The 16875-nt window shown below is 36.5% G+C and overlaps 2 protein-coding genes across 10 annotated transcripts in view; one reads left to right on the forward strand and one right to left on the reverse strand.

Annotated features, from left to right (window-relative positions):
• Nucleotides 1-16875, forward strand: part of REL (REL proto-oncogene, NF-kB subunit) — a 53116-nt gene that overhangs the window by 35341 nt on the left and 900 nt on the right. The window lies entirely within an intron of this gene.
• PUS10 (pseudouridine synthase 10) overlaps nucleotides 8662-16875 on the reverse strand; it is a 67840-nt gene continuing 59626 nt past the window's right edge. For all 9 annotated transcript variants that reach the window (XM_061168762.1, XM_061168768.1, XM_061168770.1 and 6 more), the window contains 3 exons: nucleotides 14107-14249; nucleotides 10942-11041; nucleotides 8662-8853 (listed from right to left, as the gene is read on the reverse strand). In XM_061168762.1, coding sequence (XP_061024745.1) covers nucleotides 8815-8853; nucleotides 10942-11041; nucleotides 14107-14249 — 282 coding nt within the window. In that variant the 3' untranslated portion in view covers nucleotides 8662-8814. The remainder of the gene's footprint in view (nucleotides 8854-10941; nucleotides 11042-14106; nucleotides 14250-16875) is intronic.

Below are 16875 nucleotides of genomic sequence, written 5' to 3' on the forward strand. Positions count from 1 at the left end.
GAACATTCAAAGTACTACTAATAGAACTTCGGTTTTTGAAAGAAAGAATAGCTTTAATTATTAGATGTTTATGATTTTTATAGTTCTGCTTCATGTGACATTGAGTTTATTATATCAGAATCATGTACATTCAGGTTGATGACTAATAATGGTGACCCAAATTGTTTGAAAGCTAAGTAATCCCAGTGGCTAAATGACTGTAGAATTTGGACAGTAATCTTAATTGTGATGGAATTGTCATGATGCTAAGTAACTTGCTAAAGATAAAGACCTAGTTTATTTTACAGCTAGAATCTATGTAAATGTTGAGCATATTTCTAGCTAGAAACAGTGTCTTTTCACTTATGTGTAGTATCCAACCAAACCATAAATTTACTGGAACGATTAAAGCTAGTCAATTTCGTCAAAATGGGGAATGTGTGAATGTCATAAAAATTAAAATTCTGAGTTGAATGATACTGGGAAATGAGAAGGAAAGCAAGATAAGACTTGGGGTCAGGATAGTTTGGAAAGCAAAAGAAAAAGATTAAAGACACCTAACTATCATTAATATTTCTTAGAAATTATGATTTCAAAAAGAAATACTTCTGTTGTATAACTTTAAAAATCATAAGCATATAACATACTTTAGTAGAACTTACCAGGGAGAAAAAACATGAAGGCATTTCTTTCCTGTTCAAAATATGAACCCAAGATATCTCCAGATAGTAGCTTATAGATGGTGAACTTTTTTTTTTTTTTAATACAGAATCCTATAATTTTGTAGTAACTAGCACTTATCAGCTTAAACACTGACAGGCTACCTAAATGGATACTTTAAATTAAACAACGGACTTGTTTTGCGGGGGTTTTTTTCTGTGTAAGTTGAATCAAGGTCCTGCTACATTTGTGTTCAGAGTATTTCCAAAGGATTTTTCATTTTTCAGGTGCTATTTACTGATCACAGATTTTATTTTATAATTTTAAAAAATTGGCAACCTGCTTCTTTTTCTCTAAATGTATTTATACTTTCATCTGTTCTTTTATCACCCTACTTTTAGTTTTGAGGAAAAGATGACCTCTTGCTTCCTAAACTCTACTTGTATACTGGATCCCTCCTCCTTCTCTCCCATCTTGTTTCTGTATCCTCATATCACCATTTAGTGCTTTTCTTGTATAAACATGGTAAATGTTTTCTCTAGCCTAAAAGAGAAAGGATAAACACCTTTCCTACCACTATCATGCTCCTTCCCTTCACATCCAGACTTACGAAATGCTTTCAGCCTCCATTTCCTCACTTCCCAGTCATTCTTTAGCCTATCAGTCTTTCTCTTTTATCTCCTACTGTTTTCTTATGATATTCTGGGAAGGGTGACCAGAGACACCCTCCCTTGTCAAATCTAGTGTCTTTGTATCAGTCCTCACTCTGCTTGACCTATCCATAACCTATCCTCTTGACCACTCCCTCCTCAGATATTCCTGAGGTTGACTTTCTTTCCAGTCTCATCCCCAGCGCTCAGTTGGTGCTACTTTTCTCCCCTGGGTGACCTCATCAGTGCTCAGAAGAAAGCTTCAGCTTTCTCTTACGATACCTGAATGTCTTTATAAACTGGCTGCTCCTGTTGCATTCTCTACTTTCATTAATGGCATTACCATTTACCCTACCATCCAAGATATTTAATAGGAGCCTCAAAATCGTATTTTATTCTTTTTCGTCCTCACACTCAGAGTTATCAAGTCCTTTTGGGTCTGCCTCCTAAAAATCTCTTGCATTTGTCCTTTCTTCATTCCTGCTGCTTTCTTAGTTTAGGCCTTCATTCTTTTTCCCTAACAAGAATCTTTTCCATATTGCCCCGGTTAAAAATAATACCCCTTCTTCCATACACTGTATTGCATAGTTAGCATTCCTTGAAGACTCTCTCAGGCACTAGGCCTCCATGCCTTTCACACGTTGTCCACTCTGCCTCTGCTCTTTACCTCCACAGCGAGCAGCCTTCAAGATGGGGCTTCTCTGTGAAGTTTGATCCTAGCTGAGGCACAGCTTTACACATACCCACTCTACTGCAGAACTCCTCTCACTGAATTATACAGTTATATGAAGTTTCTCTAGTTCACCTTTGGAACTCCATCACTTAGCGCAATGCCTGGCACAGTTGGTGCTGAATAAGTGGTAGTAGTGATAGAGAGGGAAGGGTGAAATTGACATAGGTGTGATTATAAAAAATGTGGACAAGGATCTGGTTTTTAAAGGGAAAGGTATTTAATCTGGCAGGAAAAGCCGCGATGCCAAGATTACCAGGCTTGTGACGTACTTTACCCTGTGCCTCCTGTAGTGTCAACTGTATTGCGTAGAAATTTTACAGTTATTAGGACTGTTTCATATCTCTGACCTTACTCCTCCTCTCTCTATGTGGCAGGTTTAATCTCAGTTCTCCTCTGGTGCATTTCCTCAGCACCTTACCCTTGCACAGAAACTCCAGTATTCATGTGATCAGTCACATTTTTGAATGTCTAATGTGCAAAGCACCATGTTAGGGGCTAGAAATGACATAGAGGTGAATGAGGCAAAGTCTTGCTCTCAAAGATGTCAGTCTTTTTCTTTGGAGGGATAACATATAGTAAAGTGCATAAAGTGGACTAATTTTAAATTTGCAGCTTGATGAATTTTTACATATGTAAATAATCATTTCCAGCTCCCCAGAAGTTTCCTTCATGCCCCTTGCCAATCTACCTACTCCTCAAAACCACTATTCTGATTTCTGTCATCAGAACCTACTATCTTAATGGCCTTTTACATTGGTAACTGGGCTTCCCTACTCAAAACCTTAGTGAACAAAAACAGCTGGGTTGTCAATTTCTAACCTAATGCTTCAGAAAAACCAATTATACTGTCCATGTTAAGAGAGACTTAGAATTGGTGGTCCAGGCTGCCTAGTAGCTCCAAATAATTTCTTCTATCATTAATTGATTTATTGAGGGATTTAAAAACTTACTGTGTGATGTTAAATAGCATGGAGAAATGGAAAGAGTAAGTAATTTTTAGTCAGAACATCTGGGTTTGAATCTTCAGCTCTGCCACTTAGAAGTCATTTAATATTTAGCAGATCACACTTTCTATGGGCCTGTCTCTTCAGATATAAAATGCAGATAATTCCCAGCGTACTTAACTCATAAGGTGTGTTGTATTAAATAAAATAATGAATAAGAAGAAACGCTGTAAATTGTATAGTGCAAATCAAATATTGTTAGTAAACCAACATATGCATATATCCTGTGGCCCTGATAATCTCTAATCCAAACACGCCTTCCCGTTCACAGAGTGACAGATCACTATGGATTAGATTCTTTAGTAAGAACCCTGGAATGACTTTCTCTTTAGAGTGGCTAGCTATTGCCCAAATATGGAGGACTTTCATTTGGCCATATTCTTTCCAGAACATTTCCTATTGTATAGTGAAGATAAGGTCAATTAATGACTTCTGGTTCTGAAATTCTATGACTCTTAATTTCTTTGCCAAAATTGACTATGAATTGGGAGTATTATGACTATCTTCCTAAGAAGGAGTCTCATCATAGCTAATGAAGTGGCCATGTAAAGATTTCTGATCTGTTTTGTTTCTGGAGATTGAGTATGAGAGGGGGAAAATTAGGGTGCTTTTTGCATCACAAGTAATAGAAAATTTCATGCTATTTAACATTATAAGCCCAGGAGTGGGTAGCGAATCAGAGATAAATGTATGAGTTGTCTGTACCCAGTTTTATGCCTTTGTTTGTCTAAGACTTGGTCAAATTAATATCTTAACTAATACATCTTAGCAGAGTTTAAAGTACAAACTTAACATCAGTAAAGTCTCAAAAGTAATCATGTCACCACTACTTTCACTAATAAAACACAAATACAATTTTTAAAGAATTATTTCTTCTAAATATTTTTTCTATTCTAAATGTCTGTGGCTTTAGAAAAAAGTACCTGCTAGTAATTATCTACTTAAAGGGAGGAGCATTTATCATACTCTTTTTTTTACATCTCTTATTTCTACAATTTCAGTTTACTATTGGACTTCAAAAATTTAAAGAATCACCAAAAATTCATTAAATACCTATGTGTGAACAGTAATACACAGTAATTAGTACAAAATGTTGGTGCTTCAGTAAATCAAGTTTTCAGGAATATCAGCAGATAAGTAAAATATAAACTTTGTTAAAGGTATCATTCATCTTGCTTATTTTTCTTCTTAAACCTTAATCAGAACATTACAGCTCTGCATAAAATGTAGTGAAAAATAAGTTGGAGTGTTTGGGGACCCATTTGTGGAATTCAGTCTAAGGAGACTTCGCTGGTGACACACTTGATTTTATTGGGTAATCAGCTAAAAATATTGGTTGCTGGTGCACAGTCCAGATAGCTTTAATATGAGATGGAAAGGAAAACACAAAGTTTTGGGGTAACGGGCATTCTTAAATGCATGGTTCAGACCAGATGAACCCTTTTGGAGATGACTTCCATTTTAAAAGAATGTACTTAAAAATACTGTTGACTATGATGAATCCAGATCCCTGCAGAATGGCACTGTTCTTTTTTTTTTTTTTAACTGTTCTGAGTATTTGTATATGCTTCTTAATGACTGTAATGAATTTGGAAGCACTGAAAAAAAATGATTTTTAAAAGTTCTCAGGTATTGTTCAATTATTTAATGTTAAGTGTGATACTTAAAAGTTGAAATCATTTTTAAAATGTCAAAATGTCTTTTGTACAGAATATTTTATTACCTTTGTAATATCTTGTATACAGTGATTTTTTTTCTTGATAATATAATAAATGGAAAAAATTCTAAAACCCTTACAAAAATTTGTTGCTGTTTGACTTTAAAATTATCAAGATTTTCTTGTATTTATAGCATCCTCCTTAAAGAGAAAGGCAGTTTTAGTTGCTTAGAAACATTTAGACATTTTTATGGAATGCTGTATCTGAATATACTTACATATGTAACTGTCCTTTAAAATGATAATTTTTGTAGAGTACTGAAATGCCTTTTAAAGAGATTTTCATTTTCTGCCTTCCTGACTTATTTCCTGCCTGTCTCTCTCCCTTCCTGAACAATTCAGGACAAAAGTCATTTGCTTATTCTGAGCAAGGTACAGTTACCTATTGCCACAGGGGGCGAAGATGGTGGCCCATTGTGGGATTACAGTGTGGAGCCTGGGAACATTTGAGGGTAGTAGGGAGGGGAGTCTCAGTGATCTGAAATAAGGATGCAGCAACAGGAGACTGGTTACTTATGAGGGGGAATGATCTATTAAGGAAAATATTGAGGCCAATGGACCCAGATTTCTCACTGTCAGAAAGGACTTACAAATACGGAAAGGGGGAAAACTAGAAGAAGGTTGGAATCGGAAGTACTGGTATAAACTCATAATTTTCAATATATGTAGATAAGTATACAGGGGTGTGTGCATGCGTGCATGCCATGAGAGGGCTTGGTAGCAGCAATGCCACAGTAGCAGTGAGCACACCTAGTGCCCAGATCTTTTTTCTATCATTTTCCATGAAAAGGAACCAGTTTTTCTTAGAGAAATAGCCCATTCCTGGGCGGGTGCAGATGAAATACAAGATGAGCCTGGAATGTCTTTGTATTAGAAAGTAAGAACATGCTCTAAGAAAGAATGATGGGGACATGTCACAAGGACAAAGGAGCCATCTTGAAGGGGCACCCACTGGCCAAGTCAACACTTAGAAATCAAAATAAATGTTAGTAACAAATTATAAACCATCAAATAAAATAGGAAGCCATGAATCCACAAGAAGGGAAAGCTCTACCTTTCAGTGTAATGCCAAAAGGAATGGTGGAATTAGAAAATCATTTCATAATCATTGTGGTAATAGATTCAGGTGAAAATCTTCAATAAATGCTAAAACTAGTGAATGAAAGTTTGAAGGTCTCCCTACAAGATACTTATTAAAGGGAAAAAAGGGTAACTATAAAAGTGAAGGAGATTGGCACACACCACTTCCGTTAACTGATCAAAGCCCAGTCATCATTAACTGCAGTGATCAAAATTGTGACATCTGAGAAGATGCAAGAAGATAATCTCCCTTCTGTGGTATCCTTGCTAGAAAGGTACAAACTGAACCTAATTATAAGGAAACATCAGGCAAGCCCAAATGAGGAACAGTCTGCAAAATAACTGGCCTGAAATCCTCAAAAATGTTAAAGTAATGAAAGTCAAGGAAAGACAAACTGTTTCAGATTGGTGAAGATTAAAGAGACATAGTTAAATACAAAGTATCATCCCTTGACTATGAAGGACATTTTTGGACAACTGGTGAAATTTGAGGGGGGGGGTCTGTGGATTACATAATAGTAATAGTGCTAATCTGATTTTGATAGTTACATTGTGAGGAAGTAGAAGAATGTCCTTGTTTGTCGGAATTTGTCCTTGTTTGTCGGAATTTGTCCTTGTTTGTAGGAATTACACACTAATGCATTCAGGGTGATACATTTCTGGGAAAAACATTCTTTGTACTTTTCTTGCAAGTCTGAAATTATTTCCAAATGAAAAAATTGAATTGAAAAATATAAAATATATTTTCTCTATAATAATAAAGGGCAGCATTTAAAAAAATCAACTCAGGAAAGCTTACATCAAAGTTCATTCTCATATGGACTTAAAAATCAAAGAATAAAGCCCCAAAAGATCTATGTAAGTAAGATGCTTTTTCTCTTTGGAAATAGAAATTTAACTTCTAAATTGATTTCATATAACTTGTAAATGAAACCAGTTATCTTACTTGGGAAATTTTTCATTTCACCCAATTTTTTTTTTTTCCCCCCACTTTTCCAGGTACTCGGTGTTTTTCCTAAACTAAACCACGGACTATATTTGGGACAAAGAGATACTAAAAGTACAAAGGGCCCTTTCTCTTAAGTGTTTTTTTTTTTTTAAATAAGCTATAGAAGATCACAAAAGTAATTTAAAAATATTTTTATATAGGCAAAAGTTAAACTATGTAGTACTCTCATGACTTAATGTCTTCTGTTCTGCTTAAATAAAGACCTACATTAATTTTTAACAACCTATGTCTCATATGGATATTTGGAATAAGTATTTGCAGCTAATGCTTACTCTTGAAATTTTGTATAATCCCAGGAATAGAAATTTTAAAAACAAGTCTTCTAATTTAAGTTTGCTAAGGAGATTCTTAATTCTTCCATTTGCAGATCCACTGAATTCAAAGCTGAGCCAAAAAGAAACCTGCAAAAGACTATTTCCCAAATTATTTAAATCTCTTTTGTAGCAAAGTTTCCCCCAAAACTGAGAAACATTCACACAAATGTTCTTACCTTTTTATCAAGTTTATTTCTATTATCCCTTTCTCATTTACCGGCATTGAAAATAATGAAAAAGTTATTTGCTATTATTCACATATGATATTTCTTCATGTCAGTTAAACTGTTTTCCTGATTCTTAAGGTGAATGATATACAACTTAGTATCTCTGAAGCATGTTTAATGTAGAGATGGGAAATTGAATAATCCAATACTATCCAAGTCACATGTGTTCCAAAATAAGCTCAGAAAGTTAAATCAGGGTGATGGAAATTGCACTTAAATCTGAAATTTTAATGAGACTCTTTTCTGAAACTTTTCTCTTAATGATCTATCCATTTTCTTTGCTTCTTTAATGTTTTTCCTCTTCGTAGTACCAACTAATGATTAACTAATTAACAAATGGTAATCAGTCATATGAGCTCACGTGAAATTTACTTGGGCAATTTTTTGGTAAGCTTGATTTGGTATCTAAATTCCAAAAGTCAATTCTCATGGTTATGTCCATTAAAATGACATTCTTGGGTGCCTCCTTCATGTAGCAGATGCTCAATAATAAGATTTATTAGAAAAGACCCTAGAGACTGGGAAACTTAAGTCCTAGTCCTAGATATGGAAGTAACTAACAATTTTAGATAAGTCAGTTCACTTCTATTCTTTGGTTTTCATATTCATAAAGTGGAGATGATAATACCCTATCTACCTGATGAAGATGTTTGAAATTGGATAATACATTGAAGCACTCTGGAATAATATCAGCTTACCTTTGTTTAGCAATGTCAGTTTTTCTAAATCTTATCCCTGGGATTGAAGTCATTGAAGGCACTTGTGACTCCTTATTTAAAAGATTTATGGAAGTCTCTTATTATGGTATGCCTCAATTCCTAAGGTCTCACATTCTCTCCCCCAGGAAATGTACTGACAATTTTAGATTGTCAGAAGAGTAACTTGGAGTCATTAAGGTTTGTGACAAATCGTACCAAAACACACTTCTATTGGTAATAGCTTGCTTGAAGCTTACTGGGAAAAATATTAATGATGTCAGATTTGCATTTGGTATCTTAGAATATTACAAGGATACTGTGCTGCATAAATCTAGATGTAACTTTTATCAAGATCATTTAAAAATTTTTAAACCTGATTTTAAAAGTGGTATCTATCCTGTGGAGGGCAATTTTGCTGAAAGAAATTACAGCTTCTCAGATTTTCAGAGAATGTATCCTGTTTGTGTACCTCTCTGAATGAATGGTTTCATTATTCATAGTTTGGCTTGTGGGGGGTTGGAGAAGGAACGAGAAAAATCATGAGACATCCTTAGAACAATTCAACACAAAATATACATGTACATAGATCCTGAGATGTTACAACAAATTTAAAAATAGATCAACATGATCCAAATGGTTTCCAAGACACCGTTATGGTGGGTAAAAACAGCCATTTTACAGTGTATGCTGAATGGACGTCCACATTTTGCCGGAAAACCCTACTCTTTGTGTCCCATTGAAAGCTAGTCATCCAGAGCAGGGGGCCAATCAACATCTACAGACTAAAAAGAAGAAAACAAGTCATTAAAACGTTATTGTTCTAGTAAGCATTTGCTGGTAATGCTGTATAAATCTAGTAGTTTCAATATAATGCAACAGAAGAAACTTCATTGGAAGAAAAGAGCCATTGAACATCACGATTTAACACTCTAAAATCCATTCTAGGACCTGGGATTCTTGGGCCTGAGGTCTGTTCCTGAATTCACTGAGTATTTGGTTACTCAGCCAGTTATTAATTGTACCTTTTGGTCAATACAAGACTAGAGTATGTTTAAATTTTTCAAATGTTATTTATGGGAAAAGTAGCAAATAATGCAGGGGCCAACACCAACTTTCCCTCAAAAGTCTCAGCAACTTTTAGTCTTCTGACTGTTTTCATTTTCCCATCTTGCATTTAACAGTACTCAAGTAGTCTATATGCTTATAATCTTGTTTGTAACTTAGCAACTAAATGTGAAATAAATGGTTATGAAAGATCACCTGTAACTAGAAAAGGATTAGAGATCTTTGCATGTCACTTCAGCAGAATTTTTGTTTCTTTTAAAATTGAATTTATCTATCTCTACTCATCCTGGTTTGGCACTTCTAGAACGAAACCTTGATCTTTAAGTCATAATGGAATTACAGTAGCAGACTATTTGTCTCCACATAAATAATCATGTCCCGGGCATTAGAAGTATGAAATTGCACTTTGCCTTAACTACCCTAGAGGGCCTAATTTAGAAGTTAAAACAAAAAAATACAAAAAAACGAACAAACAACCATACCCATGTAGTTTTTCGAGACTTAAAGTGTAAAACCTGAAATGATTTACTACAAATTATTTTTAAAATTAATCTGAGTCACTACCAGATTTGTAAATTTTTATTAGAAAAGCCCAAATAAGTATTGTGTGTGTGTATGTATGTGTGTGTGTGTATCTTTTACAGATGCCAAGAAATACTTTGGTTTTGTTTCAGAATATAGCCATAAAACAAACACCCATATATAAATTAATGGGTGGTTTCTCAAGCCTGAAAACCAAACATTACTGATCACAATCTTGTATGTGTTGAGGTCAGGGGAAGGTAGGCATATTTGTAGGGTTTTAAAAGTTCTACAGGTGATTGCAATGGACAATCAGGGCTGAGAAACCCTGGCCTTTGGCTCTTTGACACTGCTAAGGTGTCCTAAGAATTAAGGTCAAAGAAGATGAATGCATTTGGGATTTTCTTTAAGAGAAGGTTGTCTTCTTCAAAATGACAGTCTTACTAAGAAGACTCCCTGCAACCTTGAAGATGCTATCGCTGGTTGTACCGCAGGTGTATAAAATCTAATCTGAAAGCACTCAAGAGAAGTGCTGGTAAAGCAATGACGTTCCAGTGATCATTTGATTACCATGGCTGTTTTCATACTAGGCAATTATACCCACTTCTTTTTATTTATACTGAGATTATTCCCAAGTGAAAAAATTCCTTTTTTTGTGGGGGGTGTGGGGAAGCTGTTCTTAACCAGATATTTACCAAAGTGCACAACTCATGACTCAATACCTATTGATGCTCAAGTGAGAAGAATGTTTATGGAGAATTGTCTGAAAGATCCATTCATTCCATTCTTCTAATTACTTAAGAATGTAATCTGATTTCAATTCAGACTATAAGAGCAGAGAATTTCTCTTATACCACATCACAGAACCCTTATAGAACTGCTTTTATTTATAACCATTGGCTCTCCCATTTTCTATCCCTGTCCTGAATGTATGTTTCTGAGTAGGCTGCCTTAAATTCTTTATAAGAGAGTCCAAAGGATATATGAAGGGCACTTACAACTTCGTTTCCTTGCTTGGTTTAAGGGTTTAGATCTCATGTCATATGTAAAGCACAGTTAGTAAATTAGCTATATATTTGCAAGGATCATAAAGGAGACCTTGTGTTTTTTAAAAACTAAAAATTCTGAAGGTAGTCCCTCCCTGCAATTCAATGCTACTGTGAGATTTTGACCATTTTCAAATACCTATTAAAGTGAATAGTACTATTTGGCTTAATGCTAAAGAAGCATAACCTTGGCTGATTCAGTGTACAAACAGGCATTTCCACAATAAAATGGTTTACCTCAACATCCAGCTCAAGAATGTCTGCAGTCACATCCATCAGAGAGCAAATGTTCGGCTTCGTTCTTCCAAAGTCTCCATGTACAAACTCTTTAATGTAGCTGGGTTTTGTTTAAGGAAAAAATGAAGATAGCCATGCAATACCAACTGTTTGGTGAGATTTGACAGGTTGCAGGGGAAATGACAAACAAAAGCAGAAAGGTTATAAAAGGGAGTTTATTTCTGAGCTGTGACTTGGGATGTATGTCTTAGAAATTACAGCTATGGCAATAAATAAACTAAGGATGGCAAACTGGTTCCTACCAGCCTGGCAGCCAACACTGGGACTTAGGGCCTATGTTTACATCAAACTTCCCAAGAGTCATGACTTTTCTTTTGGCTCATCTCCAACTGCCAAGGTTTGAATATGGATTTTTTAAATTAACTATAGTTCAACGCTTTAAAAAAAAAACTCAGCTATTTTCTTTTTCGCCACAGATTCTATTTGGTCATCATTTTTCGATAATGACAGCAGGCGGTTGCCAAATGGTAGGTTTTCACAGGGTCACTCATAGAGTGACCTCAATGGTGTCTTTCCTTATAACATGACCCAGTGACAACAGCAACAGGATGGGAGAAAAAATGAACATATTAATTTAGACTTGATGAAGGCCCTTCAGAAGGATCATCAAAGGACCTAAATTTTAGTTGTCTGCAACTCTTGCATGGTTAGCAATAGACCTAATTCTTTTTGTGTGTGTTTTCCTCATAGATCTTCAAAATTTCAAATTTCAAAGTCAATGACTGATCCTAGAATTATTCAGATTACCTTAACACTCCTTACACAGAACTCTACTATAATCTTAACAGTATTTTATCTGAAAGATGTGTTTTTGCCAGCATTCAGTAAACACTCATTTAGCATTATGTTGTATCTATAAAGCAGCACTTAGTATAAAAATTAATATAATTTGAATATAAAAGTTTATTCTCAGATGATAAATAAAAAGTTAACACCATAATATGCTGACATTATGTCCTCCTCACTTTCTTTTTTTTTTTTTTTAATTTTTATTTATTTATTTTTGGCTGTGTTGGGTCTTCGTTTCTGTGTGAGGGCTTTCTCTAGTTGCGGCAAGCGGGGGCCACTCTTCATCGCCGTGCGCGGGCCTCTCATTATCGCGGCCTCTCTTGTTGCGGAGCACAGGCTCCAGACGCGCAGGCTCAGTAATTGTGGCTCACGGGCCTAGTTGCTCCGCGGCATGTGGGATCTTCCCAGACCAGGGCTCGAACCCGTGTCCCCTGCATTGGCAGGCAGATTCTCAACCACTGCGCCACCAGGGAAGCCCCCTCCTCACTTTCTGATAGTTTGTTCACTATACTTTCACCAAATGTTTTGACTCAAGCATAAGGCATATAATTATCTATTAACTGTCTTCTTTGCTGAACTCATAATTACTCAACAACTGTCCTTTTTCTCTCACTTCTTTAGAGAGTGCTACTTCTGAGTAGCAATGATGAGGGGAGATGACCAAAAAGCCCCAGAATAACCAGTTAAAAGGTCCAGAATGTTTTTTATGAGGTATAAGTCAAATGAACTACTTCAGTATACTGAGCAATATACGAGAAAAATTCACATACTTCTGTGTATAACCACGTGGTATCTAAAGTTTTACCAAATAGGGACTTCCCTGGTGGTGCAGTGGTTAAGAATCTGCCTGCCAATGCAGGGGACATGGGTTCGAGCCATGGTCCGGGAAGATCCCACATGCCGCAGAGCAACTAAGCCCATGCACCACGACTACTGACTTTGCACTCTAGAGCCCGCGAGCCACAACTACTGAGCCCGCGCGCCTAGAGCCCGTGCTCCGCAACAAGAGAAGCCACCGCAATGAGAAGCCCACACACCACAACGAAGAGTAGCCCCCACTAGCTGCGACTAGAGAAAGCCCGCTTGCAGCAACGAAGACCCAACGCAGCCAAAAATAAATAAATAAAATAAATAAATTTATAAAAAAATTAAAAAGTTTTACCAAATAGCCTTTCTTGGCTAATGCCTTAAGTACATGTACATGGCTGGTTCTAAAAATATGTTAATGAGATTGAAAAGACATTAGCTTCTCCATAAGACCACTGCATTTCTTCCTAGCACACCAAAACCAAAGCTGAAATTAGGTAAAAATATGTTTTTAAAATCTGTGATTTCTTTGAAATTCCATCCACATTCCATCTACAATAGGCAAATAGCTCCATGCCCACTGGTCTAAATAGATCCAAACTGCAAAAATTTAGAAGATTTTAGGAGTAAATAACCTGTACCTGTTTCAGCTTAGTCACTCCTGGGGTGGAGTAGGGAAAGAAGAGGGGAGAGAAGGTTGATGGGAAAGGAGAGGCAGACTAATTATAGCAATATAGTGAGAACGCTATTTGGTGATTAAAACGACATTTTTCCCTCTATTGTATCCAATAAGTATGTCATTAGGTTTATACTAATTAGAAGGTTTCATGCTTCATGCTATTGGATCACAAAATAATATAGAGCCAAGAAACAAACAAAAACCAGGAGCACCTTTGAAAACTAAACTAAAGCTAAGACTTTGGCAGCTCCCTGATATATTTTAACCAGCAACTAAGATATGATACAAAACCACACAAAGCAGGATAGGTTATGAACAAGTGATCAAACTGGGACTATTCTCTTGTTCTGGGCCAGTGGCCAAATAATGTGAAGGTCTACATGTAAAGTAGGGCCATTCCCATCTACCATCCCTGTTTAATCATTTGGGGCAAATGCTCGAAATGCTGAAAGGACTCAAATGTGGTCATGAATATGTGACTTGCAAAATGTGTAAAGACATGAATCAATGAATGAATCAATCAAAAGTGTTCCCTGAGCACTTACTATGCCCTCAGCACCTCAGCATCATGTGAGACACTAAAAATTTTAAGGTTCACATTGAATTGGCTGCTGCCTCATGGTTTAATTATGTCATCTTGAAAAACACAAATTTAATGGGTAAAAACACTCCAGACCAAAAAAAAAACAAAAACAAAAAAAGGATTCTTCTCCAGCCCAAACCTTTCCCGAACTGTTCCGAGATAAGGTTGAACCTCTTTTCTAGGGCAGCATGAACTCTCCCAATAGGATTCTGGTTAGATTAGTGCTACACAGACGGTGAAAGGATACGTTCCTGCCTGAGTCTTCAGATAGAGGCGGAAATGGTGCTCATCCACATAGTGCGTCTCCATGGAGTGAACGATGCGAGTTCTCACAGCCAGGGGCCTCCGGTGAAGGACCCGTAAAGGTGTTTTCTGGTCAATCTTTAAGTCCTAGAGCAGGATATGTTAACCATGTGTCAGTCTTGCCGCCCAGTGAAGCCCATCTTAGCACCTCCTTTGTTCATCCATGGCTCACTATAGGCACCCCATCTATCACTGTCAGGATAGAAACTAATACTATCATAAATTGTATCCTCTAAGGTTCAGACTCTGTGGGACTTCCTACAACCTAGTCCACAATTACTCATTTTCTGGGCCCCAGTATGCCATTAAAAAAAAATTTTTTTAAAAAGGCTTTGAAGTAAATGATACCCAAGGTCTCTTTTGTTCTAATATTAACAAATTGATTGGACCCTGGAGTCTTATCCTGCCCTTTAAACAGAGCTCTTCTAAAAGATAATGTTCTTACCTTTTTTTTCCCTAACCCAACAGAGTGACCTAATAGTGGGGATCTCTCTCAGACTGAGGTGAGAAATGGTGTAGAAGGTGGGACATCAGCATCACCTGTGTGCCTGGGCAGTGTCCATGTTTTAGGGAGAACTATATACCTACTCACAGGATTATTTTTTTGGTTATACAAAAGGATTTATCTGGAAAATTAACAGCTGCATCTCTGTCTAGGGTGGTATTTCCAAATAATAATTACAAATAAGTGTGTACAATAAACCAGGACCTCTCAATATTTGTTAGCCCAGTTCAGGTTACTTGAGAATAATACTGCATGTTTTTTTACAACTCAGGTTTTTAGGGACAAAGTCTTGTTTTTCTCACAATTAGAGATGTCCTTTTATGTCATAAGATATAAATTAAGAAATAGAGGTTAATATTGTAAAAGGCCAACTAATCCCAAGTTTTAAAAATAGATACTGGGCATAACCAGCAATGCAGGTTCATAAGAACTTTGAATCCTCTGCAATTTCTTGTAGGAACAACTCCTGCCTGATTTACATGATTAGTGAGTGCCTAAAGCCATGCTGAGAAAAGAAAGATTTCTGTCTGGTCTCCCCCTACCAAGTTCTGTACCAAGAAAGAAGAGCAGGTTCTGACAAAGACTACACTTGAAATGGTATGACTGCTTTTATCAGAGCAGTGAGTCAGTGACTCCTCCTTACGATTCTATAATTCTCTGATTTTTAAAAGCACTTTGTTCTGATGAGATAAGTTGTTTCCACAACGTTTAACATTACTCTGGCCAAAAAGACCAAAAAAAGGACAAGGCTGAATTATTATAGAATCAATAAAGATATGGCCTCCACTTTAGAGCACAGAACCAGCTGGCCTTTAAAGGAGTGACTCGCTAAGGTGTGCCCTTCCCCTCTGTTTCCTTTACCTCGAGTCACTCCCTGGACTCTGACCCAGGAGCAGTCAATGGAGGTACAACTGAGCTAGTAGATGCACCACTGCTTCCAACATAACACTCAGATCAACACACACTCGCGTGTCGTTTTTGGTTGCTTGTGTCTAGCAAATGAAAGGAAACCACTTCATTTACTCTAACACTGCACTCTGCTGTCCCCATACTGAATTTTCAGAAACACACGCAAGTGACTTTTTTCCTTAGAAGTAGGTTGCCCTTAAAAAAAAGAAGACAAGTGGTAAATTTGAAGTGACATTTTCTCAGAATGGGGCAGTAACTCAGTTTTTTTATTTTCGATGCCAATCGGAATATCTGAAAAATGTTTTAACCCTAACACTTTAAAAAAATTATTAGATGTCACCTAGTTTCATCAGTCCACTTGGGCTGTGGGCCATTAAATCAGACCCTTTCACTACCTAGTGTGTACCTATAACAATCATCTTTCAGCATCATTTCTGAATCAACTCTATGGCTACTCCCAAACTGTGAATCTATTTTTAAAATGAGTTTTTATTTTCCCCACAGCATTCTAAATGAGCTGTATACATGTACACATGTGATAGAATAGAGGTTTAGAAATTTGTTTTGCAATATTAAGGATATCTGTCTATAGCATAACTATCATCCTAAAGACCCTAGATAATAGGGCCAAAGGCCAGAAGGCCTTAGATTTGGAATCACAGAACCTGAGAAGTGGAGGGCCCACTGGGGATCATCTAGTCCACCCCTCATTTTATAGATGAACTTCTCTAAGCAGGTGAATGGCATGTATGTTTTCACCAAAACACTCATACTATAAACATTATTCTGCACCTTGCTTTTTTCCGGTAATATCATGGGTGTTCCTACAAGTCCTAGATGTGGACCTACCTCTATCTTTTTTTCCAACAGTTTTAGGCATATATACACACAATAACATAAATGGGATCACATGCTGTTTTAGTTTTTTTAAACAGCTGTATAATATTCCAACATGTTCTACCATTTCCTTAATGAAGGAAATTCACTTTTGTTTCCAGTTTTGTTGTTGATTTTGTCACTCTGAACAAAGTCAACAAACATCCTTGTGCACATATCCTTATGCACTGGAGTTTTATTTCTTGTCCTGCCAGTAGTGGAAGTACTGGGTAGAAGACCAGTGTATTTTTTATTTTTACAGTCACTGCCACATTGTTTTCCCAAAAGGCTGAAACACTTACATTTCTACTGAAAATGTATATAACTAGCCTTCTCCTCCCTCCAACCAACAGGCATTCTTAGTCTCAGAAGAATAAAGTGATGTCTTATTGTTACTTCAATCTGGAGGTGGAACATCTTTTC

The sequence above is a fragment of the Eubalaena glacialis genome, chromosome 14 (assembly GCF_028564815.1).
Source record: "Eubalaena glacialis isolate mEubGla1 chromosome 14, mEubGla1.1.hap2.+ XY, whole genome shotgun sequence".
NCBI classification, from domain to species: Eukaryota; Metazoa; Chordata; class Mammalia; order Artiodactyla; family Balaenidae; genus Eubalaena; species Eubalaena glacialis.